The sequence below is a fragment of the Dreissena polymorpha genome, chromosome 3 (assembly GCF_020536995.1).
Source record: "Dreissena polymorpha isolate Duluth1 chromosome 3, UMN_Dpol_1.0, whole genome shotgun sequence".
In the NCBI taxonomy this organism is placed as follows: Eukaryota; Metazoa; Mollusca; class Bivalvia; order Myida; family Dreissenidae; genus Dreissena; species Dreissena polymorpha.
In genome coordinates this window covers 111,465,388-111,481,952 of record NC_068357.1, presented here as the reverse complement: position 1 = coordinate 111,481,952, position 16,565 = coordinate 111,465,388, and the positions used below count along the sequence as shown (strand labels likewise).

Sequence of the window (16,565 nt, the reverse complement as noted above, 5' to 3'; positions counted from 1 at the left end):
TCGAGCAGTATTTTGCTGGTCGAGCAGCATTTAAATGCTGCTCGAGCAGCATTTTTTTCTGCTCGAGCAGAAGTTAAAGTTTCGACCCCTTTGGTATCCCATAATAAACTGTACGCTGAAGTTTCTTTAGCTACACCTTGGGTACTAGGACAAGTCAACAGGGGAATCTTACAACAACAACAACATGGCAGTAACATATACCAGTGGACTCAGACTTGTAGGTGTCATCAATTTCTCCTTCCTCTGGTGCATAATGGCTCCCTTGATAGTCATCAAATTGTCTGTTAGTGTCATCGTTTTCGCGATGTCGGCGTTTTGGATCCCTGTCCCTGGAGCGAGACCGTTCGCCCTTTTCTTTCGATCTAGAACGATGTTTTCGCTTTTTCTTGTGTTCACGGTCTTTATCCTTGTGTTTTTTCGAAGAACCCATGTTCAAACTACGTGCACAAACTATAAAATGAAAAAGTAAACAAAACGCAAACTTCACGTTCTGAAAACGGAAATGGTTTCTTATATTTTATTTACTCGTAGCAACCGCAATGTAACCCAGGCAAATCGGTATGAAATATAAACGGGCTGTGAATAATAACATAAAGTATTATTAATGTGCACTTTAACTGCATTCTAAATTTTGTAAAATTCTGTTTGAGATTCAAACAATATACTAGAATCATAATATTAAAACTTTATCACGTTCCATATACTTTTCAAGTATTTATTCTAATGATTTTCAGGTTCAGTAGTAGTAGCATAAGTGAAAAATGCATGCATTAGCTAATTGGCATGGTTATTGCTGACGGGCACACAATTAACAAGCAAGAATATGGCACCATGCATATTGTAAAAAAGGCGTTTGCAGAGACAGGATGTGAAAACTCTGGTGCATCACATTATCTTATGTTGTTGCCATGGGTTTAACATTCTATATATTGTAGTGCCAGTGCCACCCCCCCCCCTGCAGAGTGGTACCCGTCTTGCGTCGCTCATGTGACGGGACCATGCTGCATGATGTGGAGCCAATGGGATGGACGCAGATGCCTGATGGGATGACCATGCTCTCTTGCTACCGTGTCCGCGGACGTGTGCAGACGTGTTTCCTGAGGTGAGTATTTCCAGGAGCATAAGTGTGAGCCGGTATGTATTAGCCTGTGTAGATGAGCCTGTGTATGTGAGCCTGTGACGTGTAAGTATTAGCGTGTGACTTAGTGTCTTGCCTGGGAGGTTTAGCCTGTGCGCGCGGTAAGTATTCCCAGAGGATCAGTGGCGTGTAGCCGAAGACGATAGCGACGAGTGTTTCCCTCGAAGTGTGTACTGCCGAGGACGACGTCTGCCATCCTGACAAGGTTTCCAGTCGACGACCATGTGAGTAGTCTAGTAGTGTCATTGCTAGCGGTTGTGTAATCGTAGAAGAAACCCACTGAGAGCTAACCGAAATAAACACCACAATGGTGTCAGAAGTGGGATTTAGTGCAGTCGTGTTTTAACGGTTAGGCTTATTCTTTGCAAAAGTCGGCATCCTGTGTTAAAATTGAACCACGAATCGTATTTAGTTTGTATATTTTTTCCAATCCAATTGTACCGTAAAGTGGTCTATGCTAGACATGTGTAACGCACCAGCCGTCTATTTTTAGACGTGTTGCAAGGTGACCACGTGGTCTCACTGCTGGAAAACCACGCTTGTCTGCATTCGAGGTCGCGTGATCATTGGTGCGGAGTAGTTTTAAGTGCACTAGCTGACCTGAATGTTTACATTATTTGCGTCGCGAGAAATCGGGTTTTATGAGCAAGTCCGTCTGTAGCATAGCTAGACCAGCGCGTGTTGGGTAGTGTTTTGTTTTGGATTGGTGTTATGGATATGGTTTAATAATTGTTTTATTGCAATTAATATTTAATTGTTTCATTGAATTTTGAAATAAATTAATAGACGTATTTTTTATTGTGCGTGCTGTGTTTCTTCATTTTTTTGTGTGTGTACTGTGCTGCATTAGAAATGAGTAGCCCAAATAAGTCTCCGGGTCTTGTACGTGTAAATTTCGACCCCCCACAAACTTTGATGTTGATCTCCGGAATAGGGCCCAAATTGGCGCGGATCATTGTCCAACTTCGACAGGAATCAGGTAACTTGGACCTGGACACCTTGGAGGTCCTGATTAGGCGGCCCCTAAGTGAGAGGGAGTTAGACCAGCTGGATTTTGCAGAAAATCCAATGCTTGCAGCGACGTCCCAGTCCAGTGGAACGGGAGAACACCCAAGTAGGTCCAGGGCCCCTGAGCCAATGTTTGAAAGCACGCCATACCTAAACCAGGACCAGATAAAGGCATAGCTAGCCTCTCAGATAACAGATTTAGAGGCGGAGATCACTCGATGGGAGGAGTTCCCGGGGATATGGAGCGATTTCCTTCCCCAGTTTGCAAAGCCTTTGTTCCCCAAGCGTCTGTTGTTTCAGCCAGATCCTGTGGTGGTGACAGGCATGCCGATACTGTCTGATGTCGCATCAAGCGTCCCCGCCCCGCCCCAGTCGTTAGGTTTGCCCCAGATGAGGGCTGGTAGGGCAGATTACAATGTGCCAGCACAATTTAGAGAGACGTCCGCAGAGCATTTGGGACACTTTCGGACCCCAAGAAGCCCTCCTGCTCCTATAATGCGTCCTTGTCCAACCCATTTCACCATGCCTAGCAACCAACCTGTTGTAAGTGGCGTCCCATTGTATAACCACCAACCTGTTGCAAGTGGCTTCTCAATGCCAAACAACCCACCCGTTGTGAGTAGTGTTCCCGTGCAAAGCACCCTACCGGTGGTTGGTAATCTCACAGTAGCCAGCAATTTACCTATATTAGGTAATAACCCTGCACACAACAATCCACCCGTTGCAGGTAACCCTACCCTACTCAGCAGTGTCCCCGTTCAGACAAGCCCTCCGGTCCCAATTAACCCCCCGTCCCAGCGGGATCGGGATGTTTTGACCAAGCTGCCAAAGAGCCTGCTATTTGATGGATGCAGCAATTGGTTGTTGTTTAAGAGGAAGTTTGAGCGTTACGCCAGAATGCAAGATTGGTCTGACGAAGAATGCGGTGCTTGTCTTGGTTGGTGTTTAACTGGTAAGGCGGTGGATTTTTATGCATTACTGACCGAAGGAAGGGAGACGTTACCTTACGCCGAGCTTATGCAGCGGCTTCAGGAGCGCTTTGGTGCCAGGGAGCTCCCAGCCACCGCGCAGGGTCGTTTTCAGGATATCCAACAAGAAGTAGGCGAGTCCCTGTACGATTGGTCCGATCGAGTGCTGACGCTGGCAACAACGGCATTTCGTGATCTGCCCTATGCGTACGCCACTGAGCAGGCAGTGACGAAGTTTTGTCACGGTTTGCTTGACAAGGAGGCCGCCAAGCATGTAAGCCTGCAGTTACCCACATCGATGGGAGATGCGATGAACATGATGAAGATATATAGCCATGTTCAGTTGGCTTGCGCCGCGGCTCCGAGGGATAGCCAAGAGAGTGAGCGAGTGTCGAGGTGTGTTCATGAGGTGAGAAGAGCACCCTCTCCAGATACGGTAATTGGGTCGGCGGTCGACAAATTGACCCAGGTGGTCGATCGGCTGCTGGGTTCTGTGGGGCAATTATCGGACTCTTGTGGGAGCCAGGACGATGATTCTCGCGTCAGACAACCGGTTCAGGTGTTCCGTTCCGATGAAGACGAGGGATTGTATGGCGAGTATGCAGCCGAAGGTTCCAATGAAGACGGCACCCAGAACCGGGGGTTCAACAAGCAACGCCACGTTAGGTGTCACGAGGGTACAGGTGGCGGCGGTCCACGTGGGCATCGGGACATACATGCCTACGAAAGGGGATCCGGCCCAAATGCTTACCAAGGGAGCGGCGCCGGTAACGGGCGAAACAACGGGTACCGTAGTGGGTACCAAAATTCAAATGTCCGCCCCGAGGGATCGAAGCGAGGCAGGTATGGTTCAAATTGGGGCGAGTATCCCGGGATGGCGAGGCGGGACATATCGTGCTTGTTTGGTGATTTGGAACATTTCTGGTGTGATTGTCGTGTGGGCGCCGGGTCCGTTGCCAACAATGAGTCGATACCGATGTCAGTTACCGAGGCGGCGGAGCAGCAGAGTAGACCGGAAGTAGGTCGCGTCAACCAGTTGGGTTCAGCTGCGCAGTTTTGTTTGAAGGTTCAGGTTGGTGACGTAATGGTTGATGCAGTGATTGATTCGGCAGCGGAGGTCAGCCTCATCTCAGATCGGGTCTATAAGGCCATGAAGCAGCCACCTCCCAAGCAGCGTGATGTCAAGCTGTTGATGACAGGGAGGGATGCCTCCATGCAGGGTTTTGTTGTAGGCCCAGTTAAGTTAAAGATTGGTAACTACTGGTATCAGCAACATTTGTATGTAGCCCCGACAGATGTCGATATGCTACTTGGTTTCGACATTTTGATGAATCCGGGCAGGGCCATAATCAATATGGCAGAGGCCACTATTATTTTTGATGGGCAGGTTTTGAGCCTCGAGGGGGGAAGCCTACAGCATACCGACCACGTGCATGACGCAGTTCCGTTTGCGTTGCCGACAGCTTCAGAAGTCGTCCGGGATCCACAGATGGTCACCGATGAGAGCACTGAGCGGGACCATGGGGGTTCTAGTTATGTCGGTACGTTTCGCGTGCAGCGGGTGGCGGTCCAGTCCGGAGTTAGGGCCACCCCGACCGCCGGACATGCAGATCCGGCTGGCGTCACCGCGGAAGACAGCCGGGAGAAAGCGTCCAGTTGTGGTGTCACCGCGGCAGACCGTCGGAAAAGGGCTTCCGGTTATGGCGTAACATCGGAAGTCCGCTGGAACAGTGCGTGCGGTTACCGAGTCTCCACTAGTAACATCAAGCTGCCGACCGTTCAAGAAGTTGTCCGTCACATTGGGGTGTGCACCGACGAGAGCACTGAAGGAGGCAACGGTAAGACTGGCGGCGTCGGCGACAGAGAAGACGAGTTCACCGAAGGCATCGATGATGCGGTTCCGTTGCAGCTACCTACAGTTTGCGAAGTTGTCCGTCACATTGGGGTGTGCACCGACATGAGCACTGTAAGGGGCAACGGTGAGACTGGCGGCGTCGGTGACGGTGAAGCTACAGCGGAGGGAGAAAACAGTTGCAAGCCGTATCCAGTCCCGCAGGAGTTGTCCAGTTTTCGGAGCACGTCAGAAGAATCGTCTAGCTACGGGAACTCTGTCGGCATAGTCCTTACAGAGTTGCCCAAGAGACCTGCCGGCATAGTCCCGCAGGAGTTGTCCAGTTTTCAGAGTACGTCAGAAGAATCGTCTAGCTACGGGAACTCTGTCGGCATAGTCCTTACAGAGTTGCCCAAGAGACCTGCCGGCATAGTCCCGCAGGAGTTGTCCAGTTTTCAGAGTACGTCAGAAGAATCGTCTAGCTACGGGAACTCTGTCGGCATAGTCCTTAGAGAGTTGCCCAAGAGACCTGCCGGCATAGTCCCGCAGGAGTTGTCCAGTTTTCGGAGCACGTCAGAAGAATCGTCTAGCTACGGGAACTCTGTCGGCATAGTCCTTACAGAGTTGCCCAAGAGACCTGCCGGCATAGTCCCGCAGGAGTTGTCCAGTTTTCAGAGTACGTCAGAAGAATCGTCTAGCTACGGGAACTCTGTCGACAAAGTCCTTACAGAGTTGCCCAAGAGACCTGCCGGCATAGTCCCGCAGGAGTTGTCCAGTTTTCAGAGTTCGTCAGAAGAATCGTCTAGCTACGGGAACTCGGTCGGCATAGTCCTTACAGAGTTGCCCAAGAGGCCTGCCGGCATAGTCCCGCAGGAGTTGTCCAGTTTTCGGAGTACGTCAGAAGAATCGTCTAGCTACGGGAACTCTGTCGGCATAGTCCTTACAGAGTTGCCCAAGAGACCTGCCGGCATAGTCCCGCAGGAGTTGTCCAGTTTTCGGAGCACGTCAGAAGAATCGTCTAGCTACGGGAACTCTGTCGGCATAGTCCTTACAGAGTTGCCCAAGAGACCTGCCGGCATAGTCCCGCAGGAGTTGTCCAGTTTTCAGAGTACGTCAGAAGAATCGTCTAGCTACGGGAACTCTGTCGACAAAGTCCTTACAGAGTTGCCCAAGAGACCTGCCGGCATAGTCCCGCAGGAGTTGTCTAGTTTTCAGAGTTCGTCAGAAGAATCGTCTAGCTACGGGAACTCGGTCGGCATAGTCCTTACAGAGTTGCCCAAGAGGCCTGCCGGCATAGTCCCGCAGGAGTTGTCCAGTTTTCGGAGTACGTCAGAAGAATCGTCTAGCTACGGGAACTCTGTCGGCATAGTCCTTACAGAGTTGCCCAAGAGACCTGCCGGCATAGTCCCGCAGGAGTTGTCCAGTTTTCGGAGCACGTCAGAAGAATCGTCTAGCTACGGGAACTCTGTCGGCATAGTCCTTACAGAGTTGCCCAAGAGACCTGCCGGCATAGTCCAGCAGGAGTTGTCCAGTTTTCGGAACACGTCAGAAGAATCGTCTAGCTACGGGAACTCTGTCGGCATAGTCCTTATAGAGTTGCCCAAGAGACCTGCCGGCATAGTCCCGAAGGAGTTGTCCAGTTTTCGGAGCACGTCAGAAGAATCGTCTAGCTACGGGAACCCTGTCGGCATAGTCCTTACAGGGTTGCCCAAAAGATCTGTCAGCATAGTCCCACAGGAGTTGTCCAGTCGCCGGTTTCCCTCTGGTAACACCCAGAGGAACCAGTTTAGTCACGGCGACCCCTCGGTAAACCGCCAGAGCGGTGCGTGCGGTTACGGAGTCGTCGCGTGTGTACGCCAGAAGATCTCGGAGGATGGATCTCGGGGACCTTTCAGGCGTGGCTCTGAAGGGTGGCGACCCTCAAGTTCTCGCCGTTGGGAGCGGTCCCAGCGGTGGAAATTAAGTAAGTGTGTAAGCGAGCGTGGGGGCATGAAGTAATTATCTATTTAAAGGGTGGGGGTGGGTACCTTTAATAGTCCTCTCTCTGTTTTTCTTGTTTTAGTTGTGTTTTGCTCCACTTAGTGTCAGTGAAGTGTAGATTCCATTAGCCCTTTATTGGCCTCGCCCACAAGTCCATTATTCTTTTGGTTCTTTTTATTTTTGTACGTTCTTCTGTGAGTAGAACTCACTGGTAGGTTCTTTTCATTTTTCTTGTTTAATATACCTTCTCTTTTTTTTATATAATTCGGATATTTTTTGTAATGTAAAGTTTGGCTGGTAGGATGTAGTTGCACGTTGGCCACTGTAAGGCGGTGATTGTAGACCTGACACTCATACCTCGGCTTCCCCTCTTTGTGTACATCATTCATGTACTCTTATCATTTTTTGTCTCGTCGGATTGTTTAGTATATCTGTTTATTCATGTTTCCCTGATTGGGAGTGGATATGCTGAAGTTGGTATTGCCACCCGGAAATAAATAGAGAATAAATAAAGATCATTATAATTTTGTTATTAGATATTAAAAAAATATATTATTTATATTTACATTTTTATTATTTCTATTTTCGTGCCTGGACTGATGGTGTGTTTTCACCCAAATGTAACACGCATAAGGTCGTAAATAGGTACGCGTAGCCTCGCTAAATACTGGCGGGTAGTTGGCGGCAGGGCGAGAGATTCAGGCAGTAATAAGTTGCATCTAGTGTAGTCTAACGGTGAGCTCTTTCAGCCTACTATTATTGGTAGTTCTCTGAAAATCCGGACTTGTGAGCATGTCACTGCCGTGGGAAACTGTTGTTATTGTTATTTAAATATTAATAATAATTTATGTTGTTATTTACAGCCACCGCCATGGCGATCAACATAATTGTGCGTAACCCTCCAGTCTCCAGTACATTAATTCAGTGTTTCTTTTGTGTAGCGTGTTTTGCTGTCTATCCAGGCCTCTATAATGGCCAATTTCAATGCTGTAGCTGTTTGCAGCCGAAGGCTGTTAATTGCTCCACTTTGTAGATGAACTGGCAGGGCGAGCCCATTTATCCCAGAGTCCCTTCTTTCTTGTTTTTGTAATATTCCTGATTTCGTCTATGCACGAGTCGCCCACTGCAGTACACTATAAATCAAAATAACACTGCATAAGAACTTTAGATATTCTTGTCCGGGAACATAATAATAATATTAGATGTTAATATGTCTATAACAAAATCACAATAATATGTATGCATGCATATTAAAATATTCTTGGTGGTCGTACGAAAACCGGCCAATGGGTTAAAATTAGTTGTGGTCTATCTAGGGTTGAGGCCCCCATTCTGCGCACGTTGTGGCGTGCCTGTAGTTTTGAAACAATTAGGTTGTCCCGACTTTGGGGAGTCTGGGCACTGTCATAGTTCCGCTAAGTCGCTGCGTCTAGGCGTACATCGCATGGCAAAGGCGCCCTCCTTGCTTACGAAAGGGGCATTGGGGTCCGAGAGATAGTCAATATACTTCCTTGGAGTGCATGGGACGGCTTGGGCGCAGTGGCTTTAGAGTACGTGGCATGGCGAAGGCGCCCTCCTTGCTTACGAAAGGGGCATTGGGGTCCGAGAGATAGTCAATATACTTCCTCGGGTGCGACGGGACGTCTGTGGCGGACTGACTATGACATTCGGTGGGACGATTCCTTTGTGAGTATGGGTCGTCCCAAAAGGAGAAAAGTGAGGGGAGTGTAGTGACAGTGCCACGCCCCCCTGCAGAGTGGTACCCGTCTTGCGTCGCTCATGTGACGGGACCATGCTGCATGATGTGGAGCCAATGGGATGGACGCAGATGCCTGATGGGATGACCATGCTCTCTTGCTACCGTGTCCGCGGACGTGTGCAGACGTGTTTCCTGAGGTGAGTATTTCCAGGAGCATAAGTGTGAGCCGGTATGTATTAGCCTGTGTAGATGAGCCTGTGTATGTGAGCCTGTGACGTGTAAGTATTAGCGTGTGACTTAGTGTCTTGCCTGGGAGGTTTAGCCTGTGCGCGCGGTAAGTATTCCCAGAGGATCAGTGGCGTGTAGCCGAAGACGATAGCGACGAGTGTTTCCCTCGAAGTGTGTACTGCCGAGGACGACGTCTGCCATCCTGACAAGGTTTCCAGTCGACGACCATGTGAGTAGTCTAGTAGTGTTATTGCTAGCGGTTGTGTAATCGTAGAAGAAACCCACTGAGAGCTAACCGAAATAAACACCACAATATTATGCAGCTGCCCGATCTCTGTATAGAAATAATTTAACAAATCTGGAACTTAGTGGAGATGCAAATGATTTGAGAACGTACACACGGGCAGTACAAACTTCAAGGTTGTAGGTACTGGCATCTTGATGAAAAAAGCACACCTGAAGGCTGTCCCCACTACCAATACCATATCAGTTGAACCATTGTATGAGAGAAAAGCCATCAGCCAGTATTTCGACAGATGAGTCAATAGTAATATGGTCTGTCAAGATTCTAGATTCATGCTTGTACTTGTGCAATGTTCCCCTACACCAAACCTAATCTGTGCTTGTCCTCGATGTGGCCTGGGTTATCATAATAATAGGGCTCTGGGATGCAAACTAATCACGAACTCTGGCATTTTATAGCAAAGGCATGCCCAGTTGATAAACAACAGATCAGTGAATTGTTTATTTTACACCCGATGTTCCCAGAAATTTTAAGCAATTCAACTCAGTGCCGTCGCATGTTTCGATTAGTGTGGACGCTCTGAAAAGTGCCCAAGGGGCTGATACTTGGATAACTTATTTATAAGGAGCTGGGGTAAATATTACTTTAATCAGTTTTATTACATTTTTAGTTAATTTTTGCACTGAAACCCTGCAAGCTTCTGAGATTTAAAACACAGTGACATTTATTAAATATCGGCTGAATCAATGTTTATTTGAATGTTTAAATGGTATTTGTATTTTTGTGTTAATTTTGCAGTTATGCATGTGTACTTTTCATTTGTCTACGTGTTGATAGATTTAGTGATTAAATGCTGGCTGTATAAATATAATATGTACAAACCACGCAATAGCACTGTTAGGGATTATTATGAATGAATAGATCCCAGTTTCCGGTCGGGTGCAGCAGACGGGCATCGCCCAATGGGAAGTTTTCGGGTGGGTGCGGCAGAGGCCATCACCCAACGACGGTTCGGCAGATAGCTGCCATAACCGGGAGAAGAAGACGGTTTCGGCAACAAGGGCCGACCGGGACGCGCCAGCAACCGGGCATTGGACGCCGCCAGAGGACCGAGGGTCAGGCGAAGGTCATCTGTGCCGCGGTGGGCTGGACATATATGATATTGGACGCCGCCATAGGATTGAGGGTCAGGCGAGGGCCATCCGTGCCGCGGTGGGTCAGACATATTTGACGCCACCAAAGGGTCGAGGACTTAGCGTGAGAGTTGTGTGATTTGTTGACAGATGTGACATTTTAGTTGGCCAGTGACTTTATGTTGTTGTTTTTTTGTTTGTTTTTTGTTTTTTATTATTGTTACAATTTTATCTGGTAGTGATTAGAATAAACTAATATGCATGCGGTTTCTACTAACATTAGTGGTGTAGTAAAACGTAGCACATATTAAGACATCTATTTAATGAAATATTTACATCTGTTTCCATTATCATTTCCATGATCAAGGCTCGAACCGCTTGTCACTTATAAATCACTCCGTGACATGGTCCAATAACAAGACAGCTGACTGGCTCCATAGCCTTCCATGTTACCAATTTGAAGATGTTTTTTTCAGAATACCTGCAAATCTTTCACGGGTATATGGCCACACTGAAACAGAAACAGTACATTTTATAAAGCAAAACTTGAAAATTTGAAATCAAAACAAAACAAATAAAAATAACCTGAAGAAAAACTTACCACCAACAAAAACAAATTACATTACAACTACAGAAAAATGAAGATCCAAGGACTAAACGTGATGAATTTAATACGCATCTGTAAAATGCTCTGTAAGTGACTATTGGGAAGCAATTATCATCTATCAGCTACAATATAGGAAAGCCTGGTTGGGCTGTGTAAATATACCAAAACACCTCTTTAGTCAATTAAAACAAGCAATTCACAATGTCAGAATTAGAAAATAATTTGTTATAAGTATTGAACATGCCTGCGGATTAACCCGAGGTAATGGAAACAAATCACATGCAAAGACACTGGTACGAGTTAAGCCGGCATAAGACATATAAAACAAACACTAAATATAAAATAGTTATGAGAATAGACACACGTACAGTTCTGATAGGGCAACACCCAGAAATGCTTCTTATCATCAATGTCTTAATCGGATAAATTATCATCAATGTCTTAATCGGATAAATTATCATCAATGTCTTAATCGGATAAATTATCATCAATGTCTTAATCGGATAAATTTAAAGCCACAAGCAATAGTTAACAAACAATAATAACACAAATGCAGAGATCCAGATAGTGGAGACATGGAATGGTATAGGAGGCGTGTAATATGTGATTTAAAAAAAAGTAAAAATCCAATAAAGACAGAGTATAAAATGAAATATGAAGAAGATGATGATGAGTGCTTCATCCCACTTTTTCAAGATTGAAAGAACGGAAATGTAATTTTTATTTGAAAGGTAAACTGGGTTGTGATTTAATTTGCGAAAAAGCCATAGCATAGTATACACTTAGAGACTTTTTTTAAACGCATCATTTTTCAAACTGTAATATCAGTTTTGAATATGGACATCGATATAAAATTATACATCCGATCATTTTACTACCTTCTCTGCAAGCTCATGATAAAATCATTCATCCGTGACAATTAGTACGTGTGGTAGGTGTGGTTCCACGTTTTTGCGCGTGCAAACGGTGAAACGCGATATTATTGTCACTTAATTTCATTTTTATTTGTGAGCGTTAGATCACAAATAATGCAGACGCAATTTTGCAAATCAGTAAGGGCTTAGCTACGCTAGGAACCGTAACCCGTGACTGCCTGTGTGGATAACTGCAGTAGAATTAAGCAGACGACTAATGCTAAAAGCGTCTGCTCTAACCACCGCATCTGCCTGTTCTCACTGGTACAGTACATAGTGTGTATTTAAGAGCTTGTAAGACAACGTTGGCCAGTCTTCAGGTCGGACCTCAAAGACCTCGTGAAGAGGCCGGTAGGACCTGTAAATAAACTCTGATTAAAAAAAAAAAAGTTGGCCAGTCTAGTGTTTATCATTGAAATCTGTACATATTGGCTGCCTTCAGGGAAAACGGGGCTTAATGCATGTCAAATAAGATTATCCTGTGCACACTGATTAGCTGTATCAATGATTTGAAAAAAAAACAACAACAACACAAAAACATCTCGACCTATGTTTTAAAACACACACTTTATAAATGTGAATGGGTTGTGGTGATTTCAAACTTGCGATATAAAAAGCTATAACATAATTTTGAAAACTGAGTTGCGTCTAAGTTTATACAGCAAGGAACAAATTCAGTGCCTTCAGCGCTCTGATTATCATTCTGGTTGGGTTCTTAAACCAGAAAAACAATTAGTTAAAATAAGCAATATGGCTCGGATGAATAATTAGGAGCGCAACCGCGCAATAGGCATGTTGCAGGCCGGTCAATCATTAAGACGTGTACGTTAATGCATTTATTATTACATTTAGTTTTTATGCATCATAACTGTATTAAATATAATTAATTAAAAATGTTGTTATGTTTAATAAAGCAAGTTTTGTACTGTTTGTTTTTAAGGTTGCACGTGTCTTTGGTAGACACGTGTCCTCCATAGCTAGGCTTTGGCAGAAATTTCAAAATATTGGTAGAGTTGAAGAGTTCCCAAGGCAACCTCACATGAAGGTTACAGCAACAATATCAAGATGACCAGATTATTGCAGATCATCTTTAAAACCGCTACAAGAGTGCAGCAGATTCAGCGAAGGCAACTATTGGAACGCACGGTATACTCGTACATGTACTATAACTGTTGTGAGGCAGCTCCGCGCTAAGGGACTGCGAGCCTTTTCGGATGGATAGTAAGTTGGTTCCTTTTTCCTAGTTCCTTATTCCTAATTCGAATAAGGAACGGTTTCTTATTCACGCGTAACATATTGGTTTATTTATTGGCCTCTTTTAATGGTTTGTTTAGTAGGACAATGCCATTTACTTATTCGATTTGAATAAGGAATAAGAAACCAGTTCCCTTTTCCTTATTCAGCCTCGAATAAGGAACTGGATTAAAAATAAAAACTTACTATCCATCCTTTTCGGGGGCTCATTCGTTAACCACACCACCGGCACCTGTGGGACCGATGTGGTCGTCAGCGACAACGTTTGACGCCAGCAGACTGGACACTGGTCTTTTTCACTGACGAGAGTCGTTTCAACCTGTCCCACAACATTGGGCGGATTCGCGTGTACAGATGTCGGGGCGAACGTTTAAACAATGATTGTGTGTTTGAGTGTGATCCCTATGGCGGCGGATCCGTAATACTGAGGTCTAAAGTGTCTTTACACACCAAGATAAATTTGGCGATAATCCACGGGGACCTTAACTGTTAGATATCAGCAGGAAATTTTGCTTCTTATTGCTATTCCGCACCTATGGCCCGGCGGACGCGGATTTTTTTTTCAGCTCGACGGAGCACCTGCTCATACAGCACGCGCAACGCAAGCTTTGATCCAACAACAGAACGTTCGTCTGCTTCCTTTTCCTCCAAAGTCACCCGATCTCAATGCAATCGAACACCTTTTGGACGAATTGGACAGGCGGGTACGCAAAAGACCACTGTCACCAAAAAATCTACGCGAATAAGAACAGGCCCTTGTGGAAGAGTGGCCTAACATTCCCCAACTTTAGTTATCAACTACGTGGCTTTAAAGGGGCCGTTAACGTTTTGGTAAATTGACAAAATTAAAAAAAGTTGTTTCAGATTCGCAATTTTCGTTTTTGTTATGATATTTTTGCGGAAATAGTAATACTGACCATTTACCATGCTTTTAAATATCCATTACTGTATATGCATCTTTTAACGATTTCAAAACCTGAAAATTATAAAGCGTTGTGTGACGCGAAACGATTGAATAATTTGGAAAATTCTGTTGTTGTAGTTATATGTTGGGAAACTACGAGGATTGCATACATAGGTAAAAAATACATCCGCTCTAAGCATGAGCATGGATGGTTCGAGTGGTCTAGGCGGGAGACTTTTTACTCCAGGACTCAGTGGTTCGAGCTCTGTTGAGGGTTATTTTTTTCCCTTTTTAAATTGTATTCCTGTTTTTTACTGGAGATTTTTAGGTCAAATGTTTAAATTTATCAATATAAAGCATTTAATGCCATGCTTCAATACATGCCAAATTCTGTTAAATATGTTAAACGGCCCATTGGGAAAAGGTGCAAATAAACGCAGATTATTCCCGACTGTGGAAAAATAAGGAGATTTTCCGCATAATTTCAGAATGCGGAAAAAATGCGTAGAATTTCAGCAGAAGTTCCGCAACTGTAGAAATATGAATTTCCGCGTTAAATGCGGAAGAATCAAGTTCCGCGTCAAATATTTCGCATTCCGCACTATAGTTTTTGCTGCTGATCTCCGCAAGAATTGCGGAAAAAGTTCTGCGCAGGAATAGCGTATTTATGTATGGTGTAAATGTTCACCAGTTCTTCTACAAGTCTGCTTAATCTGCAAAAATGCATCATTATTAACATGTGAATGTGCGAAGCAGAATGCGCAAACTATGACAAACCATAAGTGCCTTTTGTTGAAACTGATATGCTTGACAAGTTGGTATTACATTCAGTCAAGAGGTGTCGTACAAGAAGGTTGTTACAGTTTTCAATATAGTCGAATCAGACAACAAAAAGGCCCCGACTACCTGAGAGGACGTTATTGAAACTTTTGTATGGAAGTATTGTGTATATTGTAGAAGTTTGCAGTAAATTCAGCTGACTGCAATTAAAATTAAAACGTGATTTGAGTGTTCTTTCAGTACTAGAGTTGCGATACCTTAAGGGTTTCGCTGGATGGAATGAGTGGGGAGATCAAATCAAATTGAAAACCGATTATTTCGAAAAAAAGGTACGAAAAATTAAGTTACGAAAAACAATTGGGTACGAAACAAAATTTGAGTATGAAAAAAAAATGATACGAACAAAATAATTGGGTACGAAAATATGGGTACGAAAAAAATGGGTACAAAAAATGGGAATGCAAAAATATTGGGTTCGAAAAAATATGTTTAAAAAATGTGGGTACGAAATATATTTCAGAGTATGAAAATATTTGTGTACAAAAAAAAATATGTCAAAAAAAATGTGGGAACAAAATAAAATTAGGGTACGAACAAAAATTTGGGTACGAAAACAACATTGTACGAAAAAAATTTGGATACGAAAAAATATGTGTGCGAAAAAACAACAAATTTGGGTACAAAAACAAAAAATAGTACCAAAAAAATAGGGTACGAATCAAATAAGGGTACGAAATACTATTTGGGTATGAAAAAAATGGGTACGAATATAAAATTTGGTACGAAAAAATATGGGTACGAAAAAAATTTGGTTACAAACACATTTGGGTACAAAATAAAATAGGGGATGAACAAAATAAGGGTACAAAAGACTATTTAAGTACGAAAAAAATGGTAATTAATAAAAATTTGAGTACGAACAAAATTGGGTAGGGAAAAAAAATGGGTACGTAAAAAATGGGTACAAAAAAAATGGGCACGAACACATTTTGGTATGAAACCAATTGGGTACGAAAAAAAATGGGTAGGAAATAAATGGGTGCAAAAAAATTTGGGTACGAAAAAAAATTGGGTTCGGAAAAAATGGGTAGGGAAAAAAAATTGGGTACACAAAAAAATTGGGTACGAAAAAATGGGTACGAACAAAATTTGGGTACAAACACAAAATTTGATTAAAAAAAGTTTGGTTACGAAAAACGTTTGGGTACGAAAAAAATGGGTACAACATTTATTTTTTGTGTACGAACAAATTTTGGTATGAAAAATAATTGGGTACTAAAAAATGTTTACGAAAAAAAAATTGTGTACGAAAAAATGGGAAAAAAAAATGGGTACAAAAAATGGGTACAAAATTGTTTTCGTTACAAACAAAAAAATGGGTACGGATAAATTTTTGTACGAAAAACATTTGGGTACTAACACATTTTTGGGTATGAACAAATTAGGGTACGAAAATCATTTGGGTACGAAAAAAATGGGTACAAAAAAAGAAATTGTGTATGAAAAAATGTAGGTACGCAAAAAATTTGGGTATGAAAAAAATGGCTATGAAAAAAAATGGGTACGAAATATTTTGGGTATGATTTTTTTTAATTTAAAATCAAATTGAATTGTCTAGCGCGTGAATTGTCTCCTGGGGGTGAATTGTCTTGGGGTTGCTATTAAAGCTACATGTACATCCGCCCAAGCCACGTGTTAATAGCGATTGGGCAATAAAAAACACCACTTTTTCGTCATTTTATCAAAAACTGGATTTTTCCCAGTTATAACGAATACGCCAACAGGTTGATCGCGTTCTGATCCATATACATTTCAAATTTCAGCACAAGTGTTGGGCCAGTTTTCATAACACTCAAATCGCTGCTATACCCTGGAGC

The 16,565-nt window shown here is 43.8% G+C and overlaps 2 protein-coding genes across 8 annotated transcripts in view; one reads left to right on the top strand and one right to left on the bottom strand.

Annotated features, from left to right (window-relative positions):
• LOC127871027 (U4/U6.U5 tri-snRNP-associated protein 1-like) overlaps positions 1 to 513 on the bottom strand; it is a 52,626-nt gene extending 52,113 nt beyond the window's left edge. For 3 of the 5 annotated variants that reach the window (XM_052413647.1, XM_052413645.1, XM_052413649.1), the window contains exon 1: positions 202 to 513. In XM_052413647.1, coding sequence (XP_052269607.1) covers positions 202 to 430 — 229 coding nt within the window. In that variant the 5' untranslated portion in view covers positions 431 to 513. The remainder of the gene's footprint in view (positions 1 to 201) is intronic. The other 2 variants (XM_052413646.1, XM_052413644.1) reach the window with 1 other exon arrangement.
• A 449-nt stretch (positions 514 to 962) lies between these two features.
• LOC127871024 (uncharacterized) lies at positions 963 to 8,620 on the top strand. 3 transcript variants are annotated; one of them, XM_052413633.1, is made up of 3 exons: positions 963 to 5,366; positions 5,475 to 6,014; positions 6,339 to 8,620. In XM_052413633.1, exons 1-3 carry the CDS (start codon positions 2,471 to 2,473, stop codon positions 6,941 to 6,943), a joined length of 4,041 nt encoding a protein of 1,346 aa, XP_052269593.1. In that variant the 5' UTR covers positions 963 to 2,470; the 3' UTR covers positions 6,944 to 8,620. The 3 variants fall into 3 exon arrangements, with proteins under 3 accessions (XP_052269593.1, XP_052269592.1, XP_052269591.1); XM_052413632.1 differs by having other exon boundaries at positions 963 to 5,258; positions 5,475 to 8,620; XM_052413631.1 differs by having other exon boundaries at positions 5,475 to 8,620.
• The last annotated feature ends 7,945 nt before the right edge of the window (positions 8,621 to 16,565 follow it).

Coding starts and splice junctions, on each gene's coding strand:
- LOC127871024 (XM_052413631.1), top strand. CDS start 2,471: ATGCCGATACTGTCTGATGTCGCATCAAGCGTCCCCGCCCCGCCCCAG. Junction 5,367..5,474: donor TACAGAGTTGCCCAAGAGAC/CTGCCGGCATAG, acceptor TGCCCAAGAGAC/CTGCCGGCATAGTCCCGCAG.